Source organism: Pseudophryne corroboree, chromosome 2, assembly GCF_028390025.1.
Source record: "Pseudophryne corroboree isolate aPseCor3 chromosome 2, aPseCor3.hap2, whole genome shotgun sequence".
Taxonomy (NCBI): domain Eukaryota; kingdom Metazoa; phylum Chordata; class Amphibia; order Anura; family Myobatrachidae; genus Pseudophryne; species Pseudophryne corroboree.
The window spans coordinates 14,235,538-14,262,294 of NC_086445.1; the positions used below are offsets into that span (position 1 = coordinate 14,235,538).

The 26,757-nt window shown below is 50.2% G+C and overlaps 1 protein-coding gene across 1 annotated transcript in view; it reads left to right on the top strand.

The window, feature by feature from the left end:
- Positions 1-11,117, top strand: part of LOC134988935 (olfactory receptor 52B2-like) — a 35,455-nt gene extending 24,338 nt beyond the window's left edge. The window contains exons 2-3 of the mRNA XM_063950580.1: positions 9,006-9,942; positions 11,034-11,117. Of these exons, the coding sequence (XP_063806650.1) occupies positions 9,006-9,942; positions 11,034-11,117 (1,021 nt within the window). The remainder of the gene's footprint in view (positions 1-9,005; positions 9,943-11,033) is intronic.
- The last annotated feature ends 15,640 nt before the right edge of the window (positions 11,118-26,757 follow it).

The window sequence follows — 26,757 nt, forward strand, 5'->3', positions numbered from 1 at the left end:
TGCTCCTGGCAGCCCTGTGCTGTGTTCTTGGCCGCCCTGTGCTGTGCTCCTGGCCTCCCTGTGCTGTGCTCCTGGCCGCCCTGTGCTGTGTTCTTGGCCGCCCTGTGCTGTGCTCCTGGCCGCCCTGTGCTGTGCTCCTGGCCGCCCTGTGCTGTGTTCCTGGCCGCGATGTGAGGTGCTGACGTCACACCGCGCTCCCTCCTGCCTGCCCTGTGCTGTGTTCCTGGCTGCCCTGTGCTGTGTTCCTGGCCGCGATGTGAGGTGCTGACGTCACACACCGCTCCCTCCTGCCCGCCCTGCGCTGTGCTCCTGGCTGCCCTGTGCTGTGCTCCTGGCTGCCCTGTGCTGTGTTCCTGGCCGCGATGTGAGGTGCTGACGTCACACCGCGCTCCCTCCTGCCCGCCCTGCGCTGTGCTCCTGGCTGCCCTGTGCTGTGTTCCTGGCCGCGATGTGAGGTGCTGATGTCACACCGCACTCCCTCCTGCCCGCCCTGCGCTGTGCTCCTGGCCGCCCTGCACTGTGCTCCTGGCTGCCCTGTGCTGTGTTCCTGGCTGCCCTGCGCTGTGCTCCTGGCTGCCCTGTGCTGTGCTCCTGGCCGCCCTGTGCTGTGCTCCTGGCCGCCCTGTGCTGTGTTCTTGGCCGCCCTGTGCTGTGCTCCTGGCCGCCCTGTGCTGTGTTCCTGGCCGCCCTGTGCTGTGCTCCTGGCCGCCCTGTGCTGTGTTCCTAGCCGCGATGTGAGGTGCTGACGTCACACACCGCGCTCCCTCCTGCCCACCCTGCGCTGTGCTCCTGGCCGCCCTGCGCTGTGTTCCTGGCTGCCCTGTGCTGTGTTCCTGGCCGCGATGTGAGGTGCTGACGTCACACACCGCTCCCTCCTGCCCGCCCTGCGCTGTGCTCCTGGCTGCCCTGCACTGTGTTCCTGGCTGCCCTGTGCTGTGCTCCTGGCTGCCCAGCGCTGTGCTCCTGGCCGCCCTGCACTGTGTTCCTGGCTGCCCTGTGCTGTGCTCCTGGCTGCCCTGTGCTGTGTTCCTGGCCGCGATGTGAGGTGCTGACGTCACACACCGCTCCCTCCTGCCCGCCCTGCGCTATGCTCCTGGCTGCCCTGCACTGTGCTCCTGGCTGCCCTGTTTTGTGTTCCTGGCTGTCCTGCGCTGTGCTCCTGGCTGCCCTGTGCTGTGTTCCTGGCCGCCCTGTGCTGTGCTCCTGGCCGCCCTGTGCTGTGCTCCTGGCCGCCCTGTGCTGTGCTCCTGGCCGCCCTGTGCTGTGTTCTTGGCCGCCCTGTGCTGTGCTCCTGGCCGCCCTGTGCTGTGCTCCTGGCCGCCCTGTGCTGTGTTCCTGGCCACAGTGTTACATGCTGACGTCACACACTGCGCTCCCTCCTGCCCGCCCTGTGCTGTGTTCCTGGCTGCCCTGTGCTGTGTTCCTGGCCACAACGTTACATGCTGACGTCACACACTGCGCTCCCTCCTGCCCGCCCTGTGCTGTGTTCCTGGCCGCGATGTGAGGTGCTGACGTCACACACCGCTCCCTCCTGCCCGCCCTGCGCTGTGCTCCTGGACGCCCTGTGCTGTGTTCCTGGCCACAGTGGTACATGCTGACGTCACACACTGCGCTCCCTCCTGCCCGCCCTGTGCTGTGTTCCTGGCTGCCCTGTGCTGTGTTCCTGGCCGCGATGTGAGGTGCTGACGTCACACACCGCTCCCTCCTGCCCGCCCTGCGCTGTGCTCCTGGCTGCCCTGTGCTGTGTTCCTGGCCGCCCTGTGCTGTGCTCCTGGCCGCCCTGTGCTGTGTTCCTGGCCGCCCTGTGCTGTGTTCCTGGCCGCCCTGTGCTGTGTTCCTGCCCGCGATGTGAGGTGCTGACGTCACACCGCGCTCCCTCCTGCCCGCCCTGTGCTGTGCTCCTGGCTGCCCTGTGCTGTGTTCCTGGCCACGATGTGAGGTGCTGATGTCACACCGCGCTCCCTCCTGCCCGCCCTGCGCTGTGCTCCTGGCTGCCCTGCGCTGTGCTCCTGGCCGCCCTGCACTGTGCTCCTGGCTGCCCTGTGCTGTGTTCCTGGCTGCCCTGCGCTGTGCTCCTGGCTGCCCTGTGCTGTGTTCTTGGCCGCCCTGTGCTGTGTTCTTGGCCGCCCTGTGCTGTGTTCTTGGCCGCCCTGTGCTGTGCTCCTGGCTGCCCTGTGCTGTGTTCCTGGCCGCCCTGTGCTGTGTTCTTGGCCGCCCTGTGCTGTGCTCCTGGCTGCCCTGTGCTGTGTTCCTGGCCGCCCTGTGCTGTGTTCTTGGCCGCCCTGTGCTGTGTTCCTGGCTGCCCTGTGCTGTGTTCCTGGCCGCGATGTGAGGTGCTGACGTCACACACCGCTCCCTCCTGCCCACCCTGCGCTGTGCTCCTAGCTGCCCTGTGCTGTGTTCCTGGCCGCGATGTGAGGTGCTGATGTCACACCGCGCTCCCTCCTGCCCGCCCTGCGCTGTGCTCCTGGCTGCCCTGTGCTGTGTTCCTGGCCGCGATGTGAGGTGCTGACGTCACACCGCGCTCCCTCCTGCCCGCCCTGCGCTGTGCTCCTGGCTGCCCTGTGCTGTGTTCCTGGCTGCCCTGCGCTGTGTTCCTGGCTGCCCTGTGCTGTGTTCCTGGCCGCGATGTGAGGTGCTGATGTTACACCGCGCTCCCTCCTGCCCGCCCTGCGCTGTGCTCCTGGCTGCCCTGTGCTGTGCTCCTGGCTGCCCTGTGCTGTGTTCCTGGCCGCGATGTGAGGTGCTGACGTCACACCGCGCTCCCTCCTGCCCGCCCTGCGCTGTGCTCCTGGCTGCCCTGTGCTGTGTTCCTGGCTGCCCTGCGCTGTGTTCCTGGCTGCCCTGTGCTGTGTTCCTGGCCGCGATGTGAGGTGCTGATGTTACACCGCGCTCCCTCCTGCCCGCCCTGCGCTGTGCTCCTGGCTGCCCTGTGCTGTGCTCCTGGCTGCCCTGTGCTGTGTTCCTGGCCGCGATGTGAGGTGCTGACGTCACACCGCGCTCCCTCCTGCCCGCCCTGCGCTGTGCTCCTGGCTGCCCTGTGCTGTGTTCCTGGCTGCCCTGCGCTGTGTTCCTGGCTGCCCTGTGCTGTGTTCCTGGCCGCGATGTGAGGTGCTGATGTTACACCGCGCTCCCTCCTGCCCGCCCTGCACTGTGCTCCTGGCTGCCCTGTGCTGTGTTCCTGGCTGCCCTGCGCTGTGCTCCTGGCTGCCCTGTGCTGTGTTCTTGGCCGCCCTGTGCTGTGCTCCTGGCCGCCCTGTGCTGTGTTCTTGGCCGCCCTGTGCTGTGTTCTTGGCAGTCCTGTGCTGTGCTCCTGGCTGCCCTGTGCTGTGTTCCTGGCCGCCCTGTGCTGTGTTCTTGGCCGCCCTGTGCTGTGCTCCTGGCCGCCCTGTGCTGTGTTCCTGGCTGCCCTGTGCTGTGTTCCTGGCCGCGATGTGAGGTGCTGACGTCACACACCGCTCCCTCCTGCCCGCCCTGTGCTGTGTCCCTGGCCGCGATGTGAGGTGCTGATGTCACACCGCGCTCCCTCCTGCCCGCCCTGCGCTGTGCTCCTGGCTGCCCTGTGCTGTGTTCCTGGCCGCGATGTGAGGTGCTGACGTCACACCGCGCTCCCTCCTGCCCGCCCTGCGCTGTGCTCCTGGCTGCCCTGTGCTGTGCTCCTGGCTGCCCTGCGCTGTGTTCCTGGCTGCCCTGTGCTGTGTTCCTGGCCGCGATGTGAGGTGCTGATGTTACACCGCGCTCCCTCCTGCCCGCCCTGCGCTGTGCTCCTGGCTGCCCTGTGCTGTGTTCCTGGCCGCGATGTGAGGTGCTGACGTCACACCGCGCTCCCTCCTGCCCGCCCTGCGCTGTGCTCCTGGCTGCCCTGTGCTGTGTTCCTGGCTGCCCTGCGCTGTGTTCCTGGCTGCCCTGTGCTGTGTTCCTGGCCGCGATGTGAGGTGCTGATGTTACACCGCGCTCCCTCCTGCCCGCCCTGCACTGTGCTCCTGGCTGCCCTGTGCTGTGTTCCTGGCTGCCCTGCGCTGTGCTCCTGGCTGCCCTGTGCTGTGTTCTTGGCCGCCCTGTGCTGTGCTCCTGGCCGCCCTGTGCTGTACTCTTGGCCGCCCTGTGCTGTGTTCTTGGCCGTCCTGTGCTGTGCTCCTGGCTGCCCTGTGCTGTGTTCCTGGCCGCCCTGTGCTGTGTTCTTGGCCGCCCTGTGCTGTGCTCCTGGCCGCCCTGTGCTGTGTTCCTGGCTGCCCTGTGCTGTGTTCCTGGCCGCGATGTGAGGTGCTGACGTCACACACCGCTCCCTCCTGCCCGCCCTGTGCTGTGTTCCTGGCCGCGATGTGAGGTGCTGATGTCACACCGCGCTCCCTCCTGCCCGCCCTGCGCTGTGCTCCTGGCTGCCCTGTGCTGTGTTCCTGGCCGCGATGTGAGGTGCTGACGTCACACCGCGCTCCCTCCTGCCCGCCCTGCACTGTGCTCCTGGCTGCCCTGTGCTGTGTTCCTGGCTGCCCTGCGCTGTGCTCCTGGCTGCCCTGTGCTGTGTTCTTGGCCGCCCTGTGCTGTGCTCCTGGCCGCCCTGTGCTGTGTTCTTGGCCGCCCTGTGCTGTGTTCTTGGCAGTCCTGTGCTGTGCTCCTGGCTGCCCTGTGCTGTGTTCCTGGCCGCCCTGTGCTGTGTTCTTGGCCGCCCTGTGCTGTGCTCCTGGCCGCCCTGTGCTGTGTTCCTGGCTGCCCTGTGCTGTGTTCCTGGCCGCGATGTGAGGTGCTGACGTCACACACCGCTCCCTCCTGCCCGCCCTGTGCTGTGTCCCTGGCCGCGATGTGAGGTGCTGATGTCACACCGCGCTCCCTCCTGCCCGCCCTGCGCTGTGCTCCTGGCTGCCCTGTGCTGTGTTCCTGGCCGCGATGTGAGGTGCTGACGTCACACCGCGCTCCCTCCTGCCCGCCCTGCGCTGTGCTCCTGGCTGCCCTGTGCTGTGCTCCTGGCTGCCCTGCGCTGTGTTCCTGGCTGCCCTGTGCTGTGTTCCTGGCCGCGATGTGAGGTGCTGATGTTACACCGCGCTCCCTCCTGCCCGCCCTGCGCTGTGCTCCTGGCTGCCCTGTGCTGTGTTCCTGGCCGCGATGTGAGGTGCTGACGTCACACCGCGCTCCCTCCTGCCCGCCCTGCGCTGTGCTCCTGGCTGCCCTGTGCTGTGTTCCTGGCTGCCCTGCGCTGTGTTCCTGGCTGCCCTGTGCTGTGTTCCTGGCCGCGATGTGAGGTGCTGATGTTACACCGCGCTCCCTCCTGCCCGCCCTGCACTGTGCTCCTGGCTGCCCTGTGCTGTGTTCCTGGCTGCCCTGCGCTGTGCTCCTGGCTGCCCTGTGCTGTGTTCTTGGCCGCCCTGTGCTGTGCTCCTGGCCGCCCTGTGCTGTACTCTTGGCCGCCCTGTGCTGTGTTCTTGGCCGTCCTGTGCTGTGCTCCTGGCTGCCCTGTGCTGTGTTCCTGGCCGCCCTGTGCTGTGTTCTTGGCCGCCCTGTGCTGTGCTCCTGGCCGCCCTGTGCTGTGTTCCTGGCTGCCCTGTGCTGTGTTCCTGGCCGCGATGTGAGGTGCTGACGTCACACACCGCTCCCTCCTGCCCGCCCTGTGCTGTGTTCCTGGCCGCGATGTGAGGTGCTGATGTCACACCGCGCTCCCTCCTGCCCGCCCTGCGCTGTGCTCCTGGCTGCCCTGTGCTGTGTTCCTGGCCGCGATGTGAGGTGCTGACGTCACACCGCGCTCCCTCCTGCCCGCCCTGCGCTGTGCTCCTGGCTGCCCTGTGCTGTGTTCCTGGCCGCAGTGTGATGTGCTGACGTCACACCGCGCTCCCTCCTGCCCGCCCTGCGCTGTGCTCCTGCACGCCCTGTGCTGTGTTCCTGGCCACGGTGTGACGTGCTGACGTCACACCGCGCTCCCTCACGCCCGCCCGTCCTGCGCGTCCTATCCTCCCGCCCGCGGCCCACCAACCCACACACAGAACTTGAAGTGTTCTGTGGCTGACCGCTGACGGGAGTTCCGCAGGATCAGACAGTGGCCACATAACAGTGGGACATTTCCACTGACATTACTGAGGTGAGGATGTGACCATCTGTCTCCTATAAGTCGTGTCCCCCACTCCCTCCCCCCCTCATTCATTCTGGTGCTTTGGGGAGAAAGTGTTAATTAACCCATTCATTGCCAAAAAATAATTGACGAAAATAATAAAAAAATTCAAAAAAAATAATAATTATATATATATATATATATATATATACACACACACACACACACAGTATCTCAGAGATGCCGTATAAACAGTGATAACCAGTATATATGCACAATAATTTAGGATTTCCTTCCTTTCAAATTAAGGGGGTAACGTCGGCGTTTCTAAATATATTTGGGGGTAAAAGGTAAAAAAGTTCCCTGACCCCCGCTCTACATAATAGTGATCAGACTAACCCTCTATAGTTTATAACATCGCCTTTCCTTCTCGCGCCCGTTCACGTCTTGGTGGCGTCTCTTGAGTTAATATTAATCGCATATTTTTCTGTCGCCACGTTGCTCCGTCACTTGTCTGTGTACATTTCATAATCGTACTCGTCAGGGAGTCCATTGAGCGGGTTGATTTTGTAATAGCTATATTAAGCGCATTAACCCTATATCATTGTATTTTAAGTATATTCGCTCCACATATTTGTGTTACGATGTAGTCACTCAGGTCTGTAACGTGACGTTTGCGTTACCGGCCCCCACACTTACTGGTGTCAACATTTTGAGTTAATTTTTTCAACATATTTCTACCCTTTTGACCTTACGGTGTCATTTATCCTGTGACGGGAGATAGTGCTTCTGGGGTGACCTATTGCTCCTATACATTAGAATTTGCTATTATACGGTTCAGTCGCTGTGTTTGGCTGCACTCGGGAGGCGTTACCGCTTGTTTCAGCAACACAGATGTGTGGGCCTAGCGTTGCTGTGACGTACAGTGCCCCTTAGATCTCTTCCCATTGGTACTGTCATACTACTAGCGTCTCTCTGCCATACAGATATGTCCTCGTACATCTTTGCAAAGTGCAGGTTTTGTCTCATACAAGTTCTGATCTGCCTCGCATACAGGGCCGGTTCTACACCTTGCGGCGCCCAGTGCGAAAGTTTCCACTGGCGCCCCCCCCCCCCCCACCGTGGCAAAAGTTACTTTGCAAAAAATAGGGGCGTGGCTTCCTAGGGGAGGGTCGTGGCCACAGTTATGCCCCCAGTAGCTGTGCCCCCAGATTTGCCCCAAGTAGTTGTGCCCCCCAGTTGATTTGCCCCCAGTAGCTGGTCCCCCTGTAGTTGTGCCCCCAGTATCTGTTACCCCTGTAGCAGTGCCCCAGCATGTGCCCCCTGTAGATATGCCCCCAGTAGCTGTGCCCCCCGTATGTGCCCTCTGTAGCTGTTCCCCCTGTAGTAGTGCCCCCAGTAGCTGTGCCCTTTGTAGCTGTACCCCCTGTAGTAGTGCCCCCAGAATGTGCCCCCTGTAGTAGTGCCCCCAGTATGTGCCTCCTGTAGTACTGCCCCCAGTGGCTGTTCCCCCTGTTGCAGTGCCCCCAGTATGTGCCCCTTGTAGCTGTGCCCCCAGTGATAGGGCCCCTTGTAGCTCTGCCCCCTATATGTGCCCCCAGTAGTAGCGACGCTTTCAACACCTAAAAGAAAAAAGAAAATACTTACCAGCCTCGCTCCTGTTTCGGGGCCGCTGTTGCCGCTGCTGCTGTCTCCGGGCACCAGCTCCGCTTTATGGGAGAGATGTAATGACGTCTCTCCCATAGCAGCGCCGCACTGACACTAGAGGTCAATTTTGACCTCTAGCGTCAGTCAGTGATGCCGGCTGTAGCGGGCGGACACAGCGCTCGCTGCAGCCATGGAGCGGGGAGGGAAGGAGGAGCAGTAGCGGCTCTTGCCAAGGCGGCGCCCTCAGGGTAGCTGCGCCCCGGGCAAAAAGCTTGCTTGCCCGTGGCAAGAGCCGCTACTGTTCGTATACAGACTCAGGGGTCTATGTACTAAGCTGTGGAGAGAGGTAAAGTGGATGGAGACCCTTTGACCAGTTACTCTCACAATGAAAGGCCATTTATCTCTCAGTATAGTAGTTCATATATAAATAATCAGTAAATTAGCCATATCCATAGGAACCAACCTTGAGCAAAACTTTAGCAAAAAACATATTTAATATGCCATAAATCAATGAATATGAAAAAGCATTGGGTCCTTTTGGAAAATGTGTGTGTACAGACGTACTCACTATTGTATACATACTGGCGGTGTGGAGCTTCAGCAAAGTGTGGTTCTATACAGCTCACCCGCTGGTGAGTGCTGCTTGCAAGTAGTGGTACAGGGATGCTGGAACAACTTTATATTGCAGGTCTCTCTTGAGCTACTGTAAGTGTGGAGGCTTGTGTTTCCACCATTATCACATTACAGACTCACTGTAATATGTAAGGATCTAAAAGACGGCCGCAGTTGCATGGTGCATCAGTACAACAGAATGGAGGACAGACATCCCTGGGTCCTAGTGCCCAGCATGTATTCACATTAGGAAGATGTGCAGGAGTGCACTGAATTCTAACAAGGGCACCTGAAAGGCTTTTTATCAGTACGGGGCCTACATATATGTTTTCTTGATTTCCTTTTTTGTATGTAAACCGCACTGCATTTACCGAAAATGTCTATCGGTGGAAATACTCTAAATTAGGTTAATACTTTCTATATATCTAATGCATTATCTAACAAATGTTATGAACTCATTAATATGCATTTTACCATCACAATGGATGTAGAATCCTAACTTTTGATGAATACAGGGAGTCCTAATATATGGATTTCTCCATTTGGATGTGTGTTCCCACACTGATTAGTAGAAGAATCCACTCCAATGTAACACTCTATCAGTCAATAGTCTGAGCATTAGAAGTACGACGGTCCCCATGCCGTGTTTAACTGGAGCATAGAGCTACTGTAGTCTGCTGTCACTGACCTCTTGTGTTTATAATTCCAGTTCCAGACTAAATGTTTCCTGCAGGACATCAAATGCCACCAAGATGCACCCGGATTACTTCCTGCTGATGGGAATCCCAGGTCTGGAGAGCTATTATCTGCTGCTCTCCATTCTAATCTGCATCATATACATCCTGGCTCTCATGGGAAACGTTATCTTGTTCTATGTCATTGCCGGAACCAGCAGCCTTCACCAGCCCATGTATATTTTCCTCTCCATGCTGGCAGCCTGTGACGTCATCCTGAGCTCTTCTTCTGCGCCAAAGACCCTCTGCATTTTCTGGTTCAATGCACATGCAATCTCCTTTGATGGGTGTCTCACACAGATATTCTTCATTCACTTTATCTGTATGACCGAGTCAGGGATCCTGCTCTCCATGGCGTATGACAGATACATCGCCATCTGCTTCCCTCTGACATACGTCACAACGCTCACTGCACCTTTTATAAGAGCAGTCACATCTATTTCTGTGGCTAGGAGCCTCATTCTTATAACCACAATCATTCTACTCCTCAGGAGGCTGCCATACCAGCAGAGCAATGTCATAGAGCACACATACTGCGAACATATGGGGATGGCCCGGCTGGCTACGGCAGACATACTGGCTAATGTTGTGTATGGCTTGGCTATTATCATTCTTACCTCTGTAATAGACCTAGTGCTTATTGGGATGTCCTATTATTCCATTGTACGGGCCGTATTCAGACTCTCCTCTGTGCACGCTCGCCATAAGACGTTCAGTACCTGCGTGTCCCACATCTGTGTGATAACCTTGCTCTACGTTCCGGCCTTCTTCTCATTCATAATGACACACAGGACCTCCCACAGCAGCATCCCATCATACGTCTATATACTGTTGGCCAATATCTATGTCATCGTCCCTCCCATGATGAACCCATTAATTTATGGTATTAGGACAAAGGAAATTAAACAAAGGGTGTCAATGATGCTCTCTTGCTAACAAGGATAGAGTAGAGATCTCACTTACTTTGGTCCATACATTGTGATGATGCGTCATTCCATGAGTGACTGACCGTATTTCCAAATGCCAGGGACTCTGTGGGGATAATAGGCCATTACAACTCTGGAGCGGGGCATGACATACTAATACCTGAGACTTTATTGCTGCTATATGGTAAAGTGACATATCTGCAGTTATACAGCAATTAAACGGCTTATTTTCGGGGGATATATTTAGCTTATATTGTTTCATTATTAAGGAGAACTGCTAGTCCGGTCAGCTGTTTGGCTGGCTAGGGGTTTTTATGATAAGGGTTTTTGTTTTTTTTAAAGGGTTATGAAATATTACATAAATGTAAGACTTATTCATGACTTAATCCAAATTAAATAAGATGGAAATATAAATGCAATCATCTTGGCAGCTAAGGAATTATCAGAAAATCAACCTGCCTTTCTCCCTCATGCAAACTCATCTGTGTATGCAAATGTATGTTTATATCTTTCGATCTGAAATCCTCACGCTGTCTGAGAACGCTATGCAACCAATTTGTATATATGAAAAAACAGTTGTAATATCATGATTTGCTTGCAATTGTAAATACCTGTGTTTGGAATTTTGCTCAGTGATGCTAGGTTACATGAAGACATAGTGTTTGCATAATCATATACAGTATAATTTATCACCTTTCCTCAGCTAACCATTTGCATCACTGGTAGACTTTATTCATTTGCAATAGTATTCCTTTAGATCTAGGGACAGCTGTGCTGCTCAATGTGCAGTCACATACACAAAGCGTTCATAATACTAAGCGTTTGAAAATGAACAGCTATACAACATCTGTAAACAAGTATTTAAACATTTAACTTTAACAATTGAAACTTCGTTATGCTCTAAGTCTAAATAACTATAGTTTTCCTTCAAACATACCATTTACCACAAATTGCTTTTGAGGAAGATAGATGTATTTAGCTTAATCATGTCATCCATTTTGTCTAGTAGCAGCCATGATGTAGTGAATAAGAAGTATGCTTTGCTGAGTAAATCATAATAATGCTGACATTTCACAGTTAGTACGTTCTGTGCGAAGCAAGGTCGTAGCTATAAGTCTTGAAAACATGTTATTAGTCTCTGTGTGTTTAGACTTCTTCTGAAGGACATGTAGGAGGGTGTCAGCCTGAGAGGAGTTATGAGAAGAGATGCATTATTGTTTTTGAAATGTGACGTTTATCAAGTGTTCGTGCAAGTACCTTTTTTCTCTATATAATGTCATGCTAAATAAAGTGAAGCCAGTCTCATTTGGTGGACATAACTACGTGTGTTGTCTACATCCTGGGATTCCCAATGCATTGGTAACCAACCGGTATCATACAGATGATTGAAGGGACTTGCTAGAGGAGGCTTATCTCCAACACTTTTCTTCATAATGCACCATGGTATTTTCTCCAAAACAATTACATCATTCACTCTCCCTGCAACTCACCCATCTGTACACATTATCTCCTCAATTATCCACTCCCGTGTTATTAACACTCATAAGTTTGTTACTTATCTTTATACATTGACAGTAACATCCACTGCACACACACCTCCAAGCCCAGTAACAGTAAAGGAGGTGGGGTTGGAATTTTAAATTCCCAATCTTTCACTCACACACACACACAAACACACACACACACACACACACACACACACACACACACACACACACTTCTACCACAGGTTCGGTCACTCACATTCACATCATTTGAAGTAAATTCTATCAGAATGTACACTCCTTTCTCTCTGCATGTTGCAAATCTCTATATTGCCCACCTGGGCAACCCAAACAATTGTAAAATAAAAATTCTGCCTTGCTCCCTCAGTTCCTATCCTTTGACATCTCCACCATAATCATGGGTGATTTCAATATCATTATTTATAGTCCAAAATCTGTTGTTCCTGCCTCCAAACTACTCTCTTTAACCTCCTCTCTCAGCTTCTCCTAATGGACTGACTCCTCCACTCATCAGGAGGGCCACTGCCTTGATCTTGAATTCACCAGACTATGCTAAGTTTATTAAAAACAACAAAAGTATTTTGAGACCGCACAGGACCCTTGAGTAATATTATTGAGTAATATTATAAATCAACATGAGGTCTATATATAGATAGAAATTCTTTATGACACTAGGTTGGTGGTGCTCCCAGATAAATAGTCAAACCGACTCTATGAAAATAGAAAAAGTTTTTTTTACAGGGATGTAAAAACAAAAGAGACTATATGCCTGTTCTGGGGCACATTTGTAAATTATTTTGTTAATAATTAACTTTTGATAGTTTCATTTAAAATACTAGGCTTTATACAACATATAGAAGTTTATACTACTACAATTAACACATCTAGCATCAAAATTGCTTCATAAAGTAGCGAAAATATGAAGATTAGGTATTCGGAAGGTAAATTCCCCCAAATTGCACTGTTAATAGTTTTATAGGGGGAAATATGGATGCTATAACTACCACCTTTTGTCATATATAGATATGCAAAAAAAAAATGTGAAAATTGGAGTTTGTATGTACTCCCTTTTTAAATGTTATCACTTTCCTTGAAAGTTTGAGGTGATGTATGTGTTTCCATTCAAAACACACCACCTGTAAGTCGTGTGGATGGTACACCACCTTTATATATAACAAATAGACTAAAAATAACCCCTGTCAAAACAAGTTTGGTATACAATACAACATAAATTATTCAAACATGCCCTGGTGATCCATTGGATACAATAGTACAGTTGTGCACTCCCAAAGTTCCTGCAGTCTAATCTGCAGCACAACAGTCACAAAAGCTATCTGAGATTGTAATTTCCCAGACTACAAAATTAATGTCGAAGGTGCAATTGTAACCACATTCATTAGATAGTAGACAGCAAAAACATCAGTTCTTTAGACGTGCATTTGATAGATAGTAAAAGGTGCAGCTATTGCATTGAATATGCATTGAATGGAACATTAAACCTGTATTAAATACAGCATGAATAGTGCAACTATACACTGCTAACTGAGATCTGATCAACAGAAGCTGCCACCAAGCACCTCAAAAAATCCTGCAGTCTAATCAGCACCACAACAGCAAACCACTATCTGAGATTGTAGTTTGCCAGACAGCAACATAAGTGTCAAAGGTGTAAACATTAAATATGCTTTAAATAGAACATAAATGGTGCAGTTATATACTGAGATCTCATCGGCAAATATTCACTCAGAAAAAAATGAAATGATGAAAATATGGCAACATTGGTTTGATAATAATCCTCAATTCATTCAATGTGGTAGAAATGTTGCTAATGGTTTGTCTCTATTAAAAACACATGGAACTCACTGGGAATACCTTCTAAATTGCACTAAACATAGTGTGCGTGATGCAGCTTGGGTGTTTAAGATTGGACAATAGAAACTCGGGTATATGGAAGTGATGAGTCTTCTGCTGTCCTGTATCTGCCGTAGCATCGAATCCAGGATGGGAGAGACAACAAAACTGCCACCCTTTTTTGAAATAAAAGAGAGGAGCTTGATTCTTCTTTCTTATAGTGCTGCACTGGGAACTCTGATGCTAAAATTTGCAGTTCAAGGTATCCCGGCTGCTAAGATGAGAGAGCCCACTCCTGTATGAAAAAAAGAGAGTATAACACAAGTGCAATAATGTTAAACACATTGAGTTTGAATAGCTTTTGTAAATGATACCGCCATGTCTGAAGTGAGAGGGGTTACTGAGTCATGGTGGTGAGAGGAGCGACCGCCGGCGTCCGTGTCTCCGATGACCAGCAGTTGGAACCAGAAGTGACGTACGTTTCGCTAGCTGGAGCTTTATCACTGTCGCCTAGTGACAGACCTCCTGGCATCAGTTTAAATGTATCTCGGCAGCCATTTTGGCTGTGATTCTTGCATATTACACAGACTGTTATTTATCCTTATTTTGTACTTCTAGTGAATGTTAGCGTTATTGTACTAATACACTGAAAAGAAGCCCATACCTTATTATCTGTCCTATTAGGACGTAAGCAGATTTAATTGGCTGTTTTTGTTTATTTACCACCAGACTGAGATTTTTTTTTTTAAGGTTTATACAATATAAAAAAATATAATAAAGGACGTTAAATTGAAATTAAAACCACAATAAAGATACAATAAATCCCTGGAGAACAGATTGTAATTTTACCTGTATTGGCACAACCACACCCGGATCTGGGTTCAAAAAGTAATTTGTAGAGGCATTTCTGGGAAAAAGAGGTACTGTAAGTATACAACTTTGCAAAACCATTGATTCACATTATATATCCATATGTGTGAATGCACATACAAATGTGGAACAACGGGAGTTTGTTTCTCCTTATAATGTCATTCTTGGCGCTTGTCATTGTAGGCTAGATGTAAATCCCATTTGTAGCTGTGACTAAAGAATTTGGGATTCATGCCATCTTGATCAATAAGTTGATATTATAAATATATCGTGATGTAGATAGTTGACTGATGGGTGTATATAGCATATAAGGTCAGTGTTGGATATGGTTATTGAATGGTGTGTGTACAGAAAGGTATGCTGATAGTGTGAGTTATGTGCAAAGGTGAGAAAGACAAAAAATGTGGTTCTAGAAATCCCTGTATCAGTGTTGAAAAGTGGTGACAAAAGATTTGAAAAGAATATATAAACATAAGTGAAAGTGCTGTGTGAATACATTTTGCAAAATAATATGCAAATTATGGGGGAATTATTGTGTGGTGAACAATTATGTGTAAATTGATAATTGTGTGGGACCTGATGAAAAAGGGAAAGGAAAAACGGGAGTGAAAAAATGGGGGGTGGGGGGTTAAGGGGAAGTGTTTGTTACGGATGTTGGTTGTGCATGTTTAATCTCCGGTATGCAAATGTATATAGTGAATGTGAATTGTGAAAGAGGGTGTGAATAAATGCATGTGAACTGAATAGTAGTGATGGTGATGTATATGTTGTGAATTAAGTCTTGTGTCTGAAATCATGTAGAAAATTTGTATTGGGAGAAAATTAATTGGTTATAAGATGAGCTACTAAAAGAATTATTGATTATATTTAAAATAAGAAGGGGAAAAAAAGGGTGTCAGGAAACCACTGTATTAGAACAAGTATACAGTAGCATTGTTCACAGAAGAGAATACTTATTTATGTACGGAGAGGAGAAAATTGTTTAAGGTAAAAATACACTGTAATTTATGTGTTCATTCATGTCCTTTGGAACAACCGTATTGAGTTTGAATGTCCACTCACACTCTTTCTTAAGTAGGGCTCTTGTTGTATCCCCACCTCTAAAGCCCAGGCTCACTTGTTCGAGTCCAAAGATCCTAAAACTTTCATGTGAGAGAGAATGTTGTTTCCAAAAATGTTGAGCCATCGTTGTGATTTTTTCTTTTTTTTTGTAGAAAGGGGCGGGGGGGGGGGGGGGAGTTCCGGTTGCTCAGAAACCCCCCTACTTTCATGCCCAATGGTAGCAGTTTTTTCTTCCAAGTTTGCTGTGTGTGTGGATCTGAGTCCTCAATCAGTGCACTGGACCAGAGAGTAGCTGCCAGAAAGAAGAGACAGGAGCCTTACTAGGTGATGGGAGAATGTGTGCTTAGAAAGTGTAGTACTAGTTCTATTATCTTTGTGTATTTTTTTATTATGGTATGTTTAACCTTTTTCTGACCACTCAGTTATATTATTTAAATATGTTTGCTACAGCCTATAATAGAGACCAATCAATAGTGTTAAATATTTACACAGTATTCCATACAGTATCCTGTGTATAAAAAGACCATTGTTTACATTAATAGCCAGGGTTGTTACTATGGTCTTCTGCCGCTCCCCCAGAGTCCTGCACTTGCTCCAATGTTTCGGAGAATGAGAAATTGTGAATTACATTTGGAAACCCCCCTCTAGAAATCCTGCGTTTGCTACTGGGATATATGTGAGCAAATCTTGCAGTTCCCACAGAAAAAACTGCCTGTCAATGTTGGTTCCTTCGGAGGTTTCATGCTGAAATGGCTCTTTACCAATTGATCCTTTATATTGGGGGCACGTCGCCAACTCATGTCCACATTTGTTTAGAGTTGTGCGCTCAAATCTTGGTCTGAGAGAACTACTGGCCAATGTTTCTGTATGATGGATTTGATTGTCCTCCATTCAGTACAAAAATCTCCCACAAATCTAATTGTGTTGTCTGCTTGTCTATCAGGTCTGTCCTTAAAAATAAGAGATTCTCGTGTAACATGATTGAGAGCATTCCAAGCTTTTTTAATCATTCTAGAGCTGTAACCTCTTTCTTTGAGTCTGGTAATCAGCTCTTTGCTCCTTGCTTCATAGATCTCGTCATTGGAGCAATTTCTTCTCAATCTTAGAAATTTGTCTTTAGGTATGTTTTGAATTGTGGGAGGAAAGTGAAAATTTTGACAATGTAAAAGAGTATTAGTGGAGGTACTTTTTCTAAAAATCTCTGTGGCCAGAAGATTGTTGGTACTTCTATAGATCCTCAGATCTAAAAAGGATATGCTGTCTCTGCTCCATTCATGTAAATCTTAGATTTAAATTGTTTACATTCAGGACAGCAATGAATTCAGAGAGATTTTCTGGTGTACCATCCCAGATGACCAATATGTCATCAGTGTACTGTGTCCACAAACAGACATGTCTGTTGTAGTTCTCCAAATTATCCTGGAAAACTACTTCCTTCTCCCACCAACCCAGGAAGAGGTTTGCATAAGTGGGGGCACATGCCGCCCCCATCGCTGTACCTCTTACCTGGGTATAAAAATGGTTTTCGAATATGAAGTCGTTTTTGTGAATTACTATATTCAAAAGTTTGAAAAGGAAATTTTTAAAGTTCTCCACTTCTCCTGTTTCAGCAAAGTACTTTACAGCTTGGATGCCCTGATTATGATCAATACTGGAATAGAGGGCTTCCACATCCAGACTCACCAAGATATGGCCATCATCCAAATGTATACCATTTATTTTTCTTAGGACATCAGTAGTGTACCTTGTGTACGATGGTAATTGTAACACATAGTCCCTAAGGTGCAGATCCAGAAAAATACTGGTTTTCTCCAACAGTCCTCCATTGCCCGAAACTATTGGTCTGCCGGGTGGGCATAAGATGTTTTTATGCACCTTCGGTAGCATGTAGAATGTTGGTGTAGTTGGATTTGTGACTTCCGAATATTTATGTTCTGCTTTGGTAATTGTTCCCTGTTGGTATGCCCCGTTGATCAAAGACATATATTGAAATAAATAGCATTGTGTTGGATCTCAAACAAACTCTTGGTATAACAATCATGGTCATTCAGTTGTCTGCGAGCTTCTTTTAAATATTGCTACTTTGGCCAGATGACTATGTTGCAGCCCTTATCTGACGGTTTGACCACTATGTCATGTCAAGACTTAATTTCTTTAAGTGCCATCCTCTCCAAATATGGTAAATTGCTTTTGTGTTCGTTGGTATAGAGTTTTTTTTATATAATTTGTCAAAATCTTGTGATACTAAATGAATAAAACTCTGACGTCTGGACAGATGTTATCATTGGGAAAGAACATTGAGGTTTTTTGCACTGCGGTCTACTGGTATTATTGACTGCAGTTGTTCCTAATGCTGATAGTTCTTCTAAGTTCTTAGGGCTTTCTCTTCCTGAGTTGAAGCTACATCCAATTGTAATGCATCTCTCAGTGCATCTTCTGCAGAAACAGATTGTGGTGCATCATCTACACCCTCTATTGTGGTTGCTTCAATGTTAGCCTTAGAATAATATTTTGACAGTAATAACTTTCTACCAAATAGCTGCAAATTTGTTTGCCATTTGAAGATGTCAAAATGTTTTGTTGGTGAAATGTTAGACCCTTTGCTTGACATTCTCCTAATCAGCCATAAGGGAATGCTTTCATAGGTTAATTATTTTTAATTTTGTGGTGTCTGAACCTGTTATCTGTTCCTGCGAGACGGGCACGGATTTAGTGAAAGGGAGCCCCATTTTTCCCTTCCTCTTCTTCTTTGAGCGCCTTGTTTTGCCCTTCCTTATTTATTATATTTTTTCATTTTATATAAACCTTAAAAACTCTTTTCTCAGTCTGGTGGTAAATAAACAAAAACATTCAATGTAGCCTAATTAAATCTGCTTACGTCCTAATAGAACAGATGATAAGGTATGGTTTTTTTCAGTGTATTAGTACAATAACACTAACATTCACTAGAAGTACAAAATAAGGATAAGAAACAGTCTGTGTAATATGCAGTAATTACAGCCAAAATGACTGCCGAGATACATTTATACTGATGCCAGGAGGTCTGTCACTAGGCGACAGTGATCAAGCTCCAGCTAGCAAAACGTACGTATGAGTTTGGCTACTCAAGATGGCACCGCAGATGGCTGCCTCAGAACAGTGCAGCTCCACCAAACTCTCCACTCTCAGACCCTCTTGTCTCCCCCAGCCCTTGTCTACCCTCCCTGCGAAAGGAATAACTAAGCACAACAGAGATGTCCTCCTGAGCTGGAGCTCAGCCCCGCTGCCTACCTCCTGGCTGTCCCCGGAGAAGCTGGCGGGTGGATCGGCGGCCCTCGCAGCCCATGCTGCCATTGCTGCCCTGGTCGCTAATGAGCCAGGAGATGTAGCCGGCCAAGCGGCTGCCAAGGCCCCCGGGAATTCGTGCTGCGGCGGGCAGGCGGATCGGCTCCCCGGTGAGGTGATCAAAGAGCTGGTGGCAACGGGATGATCCCTTCGGGCAGCGTGGCAGTCCCTGGCTGCGACACGGCCCAGCTGCAGCCCCTGCAGCACACAACATCCAGGCTGCTCGGGTGGCGGTACCCGCTGGCTGGTCCATCCTGGCCCCCAGACGAACCTGCTCCCGGCGATCCCAAGCACGGCCCCTGCAGCCAGCCCTGCTGCTCTCCTCCCAGCTAAGCCCGGCGGCTCCCGCTACAGAGAATTCCCTGCATGGCCACCAGCACCCAGCCCTGCTGCTCACCTCCCGTCTAAGCCCGATGGTTCCCAATGCAGAGGATTTCCCGCACGGCCACCAGCACCCAGCCCTGCTGCTCACCTCCCGAAGCCCGGCTGCTCCCGCTGCATACGATCCTCCACGCGGCCCCTAGCACCCTGCTCTGCTGACCACCTCCCGGCTAAGCCCGTCGAAGCCACCGGCGGGTGGATCGGTGGCTCCCACTGCAGAGGATGCTGGTGACCATGCAGCACAGCACACAGCACTCTCCAGCTGAAGGTCTGAACATCATCCCAGACAAACCGTCCGGAGATGCGGCGGGGCAGTGATCCCCCTGCAAGCCATGACTCCTTGGTCAATCTGGCCCCCAGGTGACCCAGCATCCGGCAACCCCTCATGCGGCCTCCGATGGATGGACTGCAGGCATGGTAGTGAGAGCACTAGCCACTGCGCTTCCCCCAGCCAATGCGGACAGCATGTATTCCCCGGTGAGTGAAGGCTTTGTACCAGTCCGGCTGCGCACTCCCCAATCTAGCAGCCAAAATAGGCTCCAGCCTACTGCCGACTTGGCCACGGCCCCCCCTCGCCATGGCGCTTCACCTGGCCAACATGGTCAATGCCCCAGTGAGTCCTGACCCTATGCCGGCACGACAGCAGCCCCCCGATGCGGCAGAGCCCCTCTCCGCACCCCTCAGACTTGATGTCACGACCTTCCGTTGCCCATGCAGAAGATCCCATAGAGGTGCACTCCGCGGCTGCGCAGACAGAGGCGACACCCGGGTTAGTAGAGGAGGGCCCAAATGCCACAGCGACTACAGCCCCCAAGTAGACAATCCCTGCATGAATGTCCTGGCGATTGCCCCGTGGCACGCATCCCCTGTCACCGCCATGGAAGTCCCAACATTGGCCCTTGCAGGAGACCATGGGCTAGAATGAGAGGGCATCGCGTGGGCGCCCTTGTGAAGTGGCGGCAGAAGGGGCTCCAGTCAGCACTCCCCATGATCCTGCTCTCAAATGTGCGCTCACTAGTGAACAAGCTCGACAAACTGTCCCTCCTCCTGGGCAGTGCGCGGTCCGGCATTGCTGGGTCGTCGATCCTTTGCTTCCTTTGGATGGAAACACATACATCACCTCAAACTTTCAAGGAAAGTGATAAAATAAAATAAAAAGGGAGTACATACAAACTCCAATTTACACAATTTTTTTTGCATATTTATATATGACAAAAGCTGGTGGTTCATCCCAACCCTAACTAACATCTATCTACGGGTATCTTTCCTTTATTACTCAAGCATGCAGTGATTACTCCCATTCTGAAAAAAAACTAAGTTCTGACCCAAACTCTCTCTCAATTTACCATCCCATCTCTGAGCTCCCATGCCCCACCAAGCTACTTGAGACACTTGCCTACACTCACCTCACACACTTTCTTAACTCACACAACTTATTGGACCCACTTCAGTCAGGCTTTCGTTCCCAGCACTCCACAGAGACAGCACTGACTAAAGTAGTGAATGATCTGGTTGCTGCTAAGGCTAAAGGGACTTTATTATTACATTTTATTTATAAGGCGCCACAAGTGTTTCGCAGCGCCGTACAAAGGTCAGTACAGGGAGACAAAACTTAGCATTACAGTAAATAAATAACAGAAATAGAGTACAGGTAACACAGAGCACCACACATTCTCAAGACATAATACAGCTAAGGTGTAAGTAGTGAGGGAGTGGTCAGCGTACTACTAGAGGCTGGCGGCCATAGATAGAGATGAGCCTTTACCAGCAGGAGAAAAAGCGGTAAAGATGGTCGCTGAGCAGGTGAGAGCTGTGAGTGATATGTGTTGAGAAGAGGGCTTAGATAACAAGAGGAAAGAGGGCCCTGTTCAGAAGAGCTAACAATCTAGTGGGGAGGGGTGACAGACAGATGACAAGAGGTGCAGGCAAGCGGAAGATAGCCTGATGGCAGGGTGTAAGCAAAGCTGAGATGTTCACGGCATGAGGCAGGGGGATGGAGGAACAGCCTCAGGACTGGGTTATGCATCGGAGGGGTACGCTTTGATAAATAGGTGGGTTTTCAGTGCCCGTTTGAAGCTTTGCAAGGTAGGGGAGAGTCTAATGGAGTGGGGGAGCGCGTACCACTGAAGGGGTGCAGCACGGGCAAGTGAGCATTGCTCACTTCTTAGTATTCTAGATCTCTCTGCTGCTTTTGACACAGTTGACCACTCTCTTCTCATACAGACACTACAATCCCTAGGTCTCCAGGACACGGCCTTTTTTTGGTTCTCATCCAACCTATCTAATAGTTATGTCAGTGTCCGTTTCTCTGAATCCACCTCCTCTTTGCTACCTCTATCAGATGGAGTACCACGAGGCTCAGTCTCATGCCCTCTGCTTTCCTCTATCTATACCTCATCTCTTGGCCAGCTACACAGCTCTATTGGATTTCAGTATCATCTGTATGTGGATGATACTCAAATCTGCCTATATATACTGTATGTCACCATCTGTATTGGGCCGGTCACTTAATGCCTTTCTGCAATTTCCTCTTGTAGTGTCACCTCAAACATAATATTTTCAACCAATCAACAGTAGTTACCAACCTGATATCTCTATCACTGTTGAGAACTCAACAATCATCCCTACCCCACAAGCTCGCTGCCTAGGTGTCATCCCTGACTCTGATCTGTCCTTTATCCCCACATTCAATCTGTCTCAAGATCATGTTACATATATCTAAGAAACATATCCAAAATACGACCATATCTTACACAAGACACAGCAAACACTCTAATCCACGCTCTCATTATCTCCCGCACTGATTATTGTAATAGTCTTCTTACTGGTCTTACCAAAAAGAGACTCTGGGGGTCATTCAGACCCGATCGCTGCTGTACATTTTCACACAGCAGCCTGAACGGGTCTGAACTGAGCATGCATCGGCACCGCAGTGCACCTGCACATGCCAGACAGCTGACCGCTGTCTTTAGCTAGCAATCGCCTCTGCTTAATCGACAGGCAGAGGCGGTTGCTGGGTGGGAGTGGGTGGGCCGGCAGCATTTGTCCACTGTTTAGGGGGCATGGTCCGGGCAATGCAGGCATGCCCGGACCGTTGGGGGGGCGGGCCACGGCACAGGAGCTGCGCTGGCTGGGAGCTACTCTTCAAGTACAAAAGCGCTTTTGTACTTGAGCGACGGGGCAGAGACTGACATGTGGGGTGGGCTAGCCCTGTGCTGGGCGTCCCCCCACATGTCAGTGTGACTGATCATAACTGTGCTAAATTTAGCACATCTACAATGGACTCTGCATCACCCCCTCTGACCACTGCTCTACAATCCATTTTGAATGCAGCTGCGAGGCTAATCTTCCTCACTAGACGTTCATCGTCTGCAGATCCGCTCTGTCAGTCCCTCCATTGGTTACCGGTATTCTATCGCATTCAATATAAAATACTGTTACTGACACACAAGGCCATTAACCAAACTACACCAACATACATCTCTTCCCTTATCTCATAATATCTCCCAACCTGACCTCTCCGCTCTGCACAAGATCTGTGTCTCTCGTCCACAGTCATTACTCGCTCCCATGCACGATTAAAGGACTTTCTCTGGGCTGCACCCACTCTGTGGAATGCCCTCCCACGCACAATAAGACTCTCCCCTAGTCTCCAAATGTTCAAGCGTTCCCTGAAAACTACCCTCTCCAGGCAGCGTATCACATTCCAGAACCGCTCACATAACCTTCATAAACCTTCCTATCCAATTACATCTCCTCTCTACAGTCCATTCATATCCTCAAATATTTTCTTTCTTCACTCTCCCTTCCTCCTGATCCTGGTTCATCATTGCTGTGTGACCGTGTGGGAGTACTGGCGAGACCAACTTCGCCCCCGGCTGCCATTCCGGAGCCTCGCACCCCCGCTACCGGCTGCCGCATTAGCAGGCGCGCGCACGTGCTGTGGCGCGTCATCACTCGGCGACGTGGCGGGCCAATGAGGACCTGCCGTGTCACCCATCCCAGAGGGCTGCGCGGTGGGGTTTTTAAACGCCCGCACGTGGCGGGAAAGGGAGAGATCCGGACGGCAAGCGGCGTCGCGGGAACCAGATGGAGGACATCGGCGCGGTCAGCGGAGGCGACCCTGCGGAGAACCTGGGACTGGAGTCGAACATCCGGACGTCGGTGGACCAGGTAAGCCCTCAGTGGGGCCCCTTTTCCTTCCACAGCCTGCATCTGTGTTTCCTCTCCTCTTCTCCCACCGCACCACCAATGTCGGCGCTAGGCCGAGGCCCCCCATTGTTCCCCCATGGTTAGGCAGGCCCTAGGCCTGAGCTGCAGAGGGCGCTAAGCCCCCCATTGTTCCACCACGGTTAGGCAGGCCCCAGGCCTGAGCTGCAGAGGGCGCTAGGCCCGCCAGTGGTTCTTTGGGTGTGCATTACACACGTCGTTGCACACTGTTTTATATTGTACCTCCGTGTTTGTTATTATTGTACACCATTCACCTTGTCATACACTGGGGGAAATTTACTAAGCTCCCGATTTTGACCGAGATGCCGTTTTTTCATCAAAGTGTCATCTCGGTAATTTACTAAGCACTAATCACGGCAGTGATGAGGGCATTCGTAATTTTTTGCAAGTTCAGGTAAAAAATTACGAATGAATACACCATCGGTCAAAACGCGGCTGTTTAAGTATGAATCTCGGTCATTTACTAAGAAGTGCAAAGCAAAAAAAGAACAAACACTGCCGTGAAAAATTACAACTCGTAAAAAAGTGCTAAAAAAAAACAGACCTGCTTTTTTTATTCGTGATTGGATAGGCATGCACGGATCCATGAGATCCGTGCATGTATATCAGTGGGAAGGGGTGGGAAAGTGCTTATTTTTTCAAAAAAAATTGCGTGGGGTCCCCCCTCCTAAGCATAACCAGCCTCGGGCTCTTTGAGCCGATCCTGGTTGCAGAAATATGGGGAAAAAAATGACAGGGGTTCCCCCATATTTAAGCAACCAGCATCGGGCTCTGCGCCTGGTCCTGGTTCCAAAAATACGGGGGACAAAAAGAGTAGGGGTCCCCCGTATTTTTAAAACCAGCACCGGGCTCCACTAGCTGGACAGATAATGCCACAGCCGGGGGTCACTTTTATATAGTGCCCTGCGGCCGTGGCATCAAAAATCCAACTAGTCACCCCTGGCCGGGGTACCCTGGGGGAGTGGGGACCCCTTCAATCAAGGGGTCCCCCCCCCCAGCCACCCAAGGGCCAGGGGTGAAGCCCGAGGCTGTCCCCCCCCATCCAATGGGCTGCGGATGGGGAGGCTGATAGCCTTTGTTGTAAAAGAAAAGATATTGTTTTTAGTAGCAGTACTACAAGGCCCAGCAAGCCTCCCCCGCATGCTGGTACTTGGTGAACCACAAGTACCAGCATGCGACGGAAAAACGGGCCCGCTGGTACCTGTAGTACTACTACTAAAAAAATACCCAAAAAAAGACAAGACACACACACCGTGAAAGTATAATTTTATTACATACATACACACATACATACATACTTACCTTAAGTTCCCACGCAGGTCGGTCCTCTTCTCCAGTAGAATCCAAGGGGTACCTGTTGAAGAAATTATGCTCACGAGATCCAGGGGTCCAGGCTCCTCGGCAAATCCAGGGTTAATCCACGTACTTGAAAAAAAAAATAAAACGGTGTCCCAACCACGAACTGAAAGGGGACCCATGTTTGCACATGGGTCACCTTTCCACGAATGCCAGAAACCCACTTTGACTTCTGTCTAAGTGGGTTTCTGCAGCCAATCAGGGAGCGCCACGTTGTAGCACCCTCCTGATCGGCTGTGTGCTCCTGTACTGTCTGACAGGCAGCACACGGCAGTGTTACAATGTAGCGCCTATGCGCTACATTGTAACCAATGATGGGAACTTTCAGCTCAGCGGTGACGTCACTTTAGGTCAACCGCAGGGCAGAAAGTTCCCATCATTGGTTACAATGTAGCGCATAGGCGCTACATTGTAACACTGCCGTGTGCCGCCTGTCACTCAGTACAGGAGCACACAGCCGATCAGGAGAGTGCTACAACGTGGCACTCCCTGATTGGCTGAAGAAACCCACTTAGACATCAGTCAGAGTGGGTTTCTGGCATTCGTGGAAAGGAGTCCCATGTGAAAACATGGGGCCCCTTTCAGTTCGTGGCTCGGCTTTCCGTTTTCTTATTTTATGCAAGTACGTGGATTACCCCTGGATTTCCCGAGGAGCCTGGACCCCTGGATCTCGTGAGTAATGAGTATAATTTCTTCAACAGGTACCCCTTGGATTCTACTGGAGAAGAGGACCGACCTGCGTGTGAACTTAAGGTAAGTATGTATGTTTGTGTGGATGTATGTAATAAATCTTTACTTTCACGGTGTGTGTGTCTTGTCTTTTTTTGGGTATTTTTTTAGTAGTAGTACTACAGGTACCAGCGGGCCCGTTTTTCCGTCGCATGCTGGTACTTGTGGTTCTCCAAGTACCAGCATGCGGGGGAGGCTTGCTGGGCCTTGTAGTACTGCTACTAAAAACAATATCTTTTCTTTTACAACAAAGGCTATCAGCCTCCCCATCCGCAGCCCATTGGATGGGGGGGGACAGCCTCGGGCTTCACCCCTGGCCCTTGGGTGGCTGGGGGGGGGACCCCTTGATTGAAGGGGTCCCCACTCCCCCAGGGTACCCCGGCCAGGGGTGACTAGTTGGATTTTTGATGCCACGGCCGCAGGGCACTATATAAAAGTGACCCCCGGCTGTGGCATTATCTGTCCAGCTAGTGGAGCCCGGTGCTGGTTTTAAAAATACGGGGGACCCCTACTCTTTTTGTCCCCCGTATTTTTGGGACCAGGACCAGGCGCAGAGCCCGATGCTGGTTGCTTAAATATGGGGGAACCCCTGTCATTTTTTACCCCATATTTTTGCAACCAGGATCGGCTCAAAGAGCCCGAGGCTGGTTATGCTTAGGAGGGGGGACCCCACGCATTTTTTTTTATTATTTTACAGTGTTTAATTTAAAAATAAAAAATAAAATAAACCCCAGCACGGATCACACAGATCCGGCCGAGATTGATTGTAAAAAAAGTCGGCAGTGTTTTGCTAATCACTGCCGTAAAAATAGGTAAAAAACCACGAATGACATCGACATCGGAAGAAAAGAAAAACCCGAATACGACAGCTTAGTAAATCCATCGTAATCAATTCAAAAAGTTGCAGTTTTACACTGTCGATGTCATTCGTGATTGAACTTTGACCTTTTTTCGGAAATTACGAATCTTAGTAAATTTACCCCACTGTATCACATTGTCTTGCTGGTGCGCTAATATTGAGCGTTGTCGCGTACTGATTCATATTGCGATGTGCATTGCTCGTTACTGCTCGTGGGCCTTCCACCGGTAGATTCTTATCAAAGGTAGGGTATCGTTTCTGGGTTGTTGTTCGAAGTTTGTGCCAGGTGCCGATACCAAGACCTCTGGCTATCAAGGGGACAAGCATATACTCGGTGAGAATAATCTGTGTTGAGTCTGTTTGCTGTGTCGTACGTGACCCCTCCCCCACCCTCCCCCTGCTTCATAGGGCGTTTCCGTCCGGGTTGCACCCACCGTGCCTCGCACACGGGTGTCACCAGTCTGAGGCCACAAGTGCCAATGATGACCATCCTTTAGTCCAGCACGCGTCGCCCAAATTGACTTTCCCCAGTCCCCTGCCAGAGACTTCTCTTCTCTTTCAGACGGGAATGCAGCCGACAGGGAAGAGAGAGGGATCCGGGACCATCACCGACCCGAAGGTAAGAGCCAGCGGA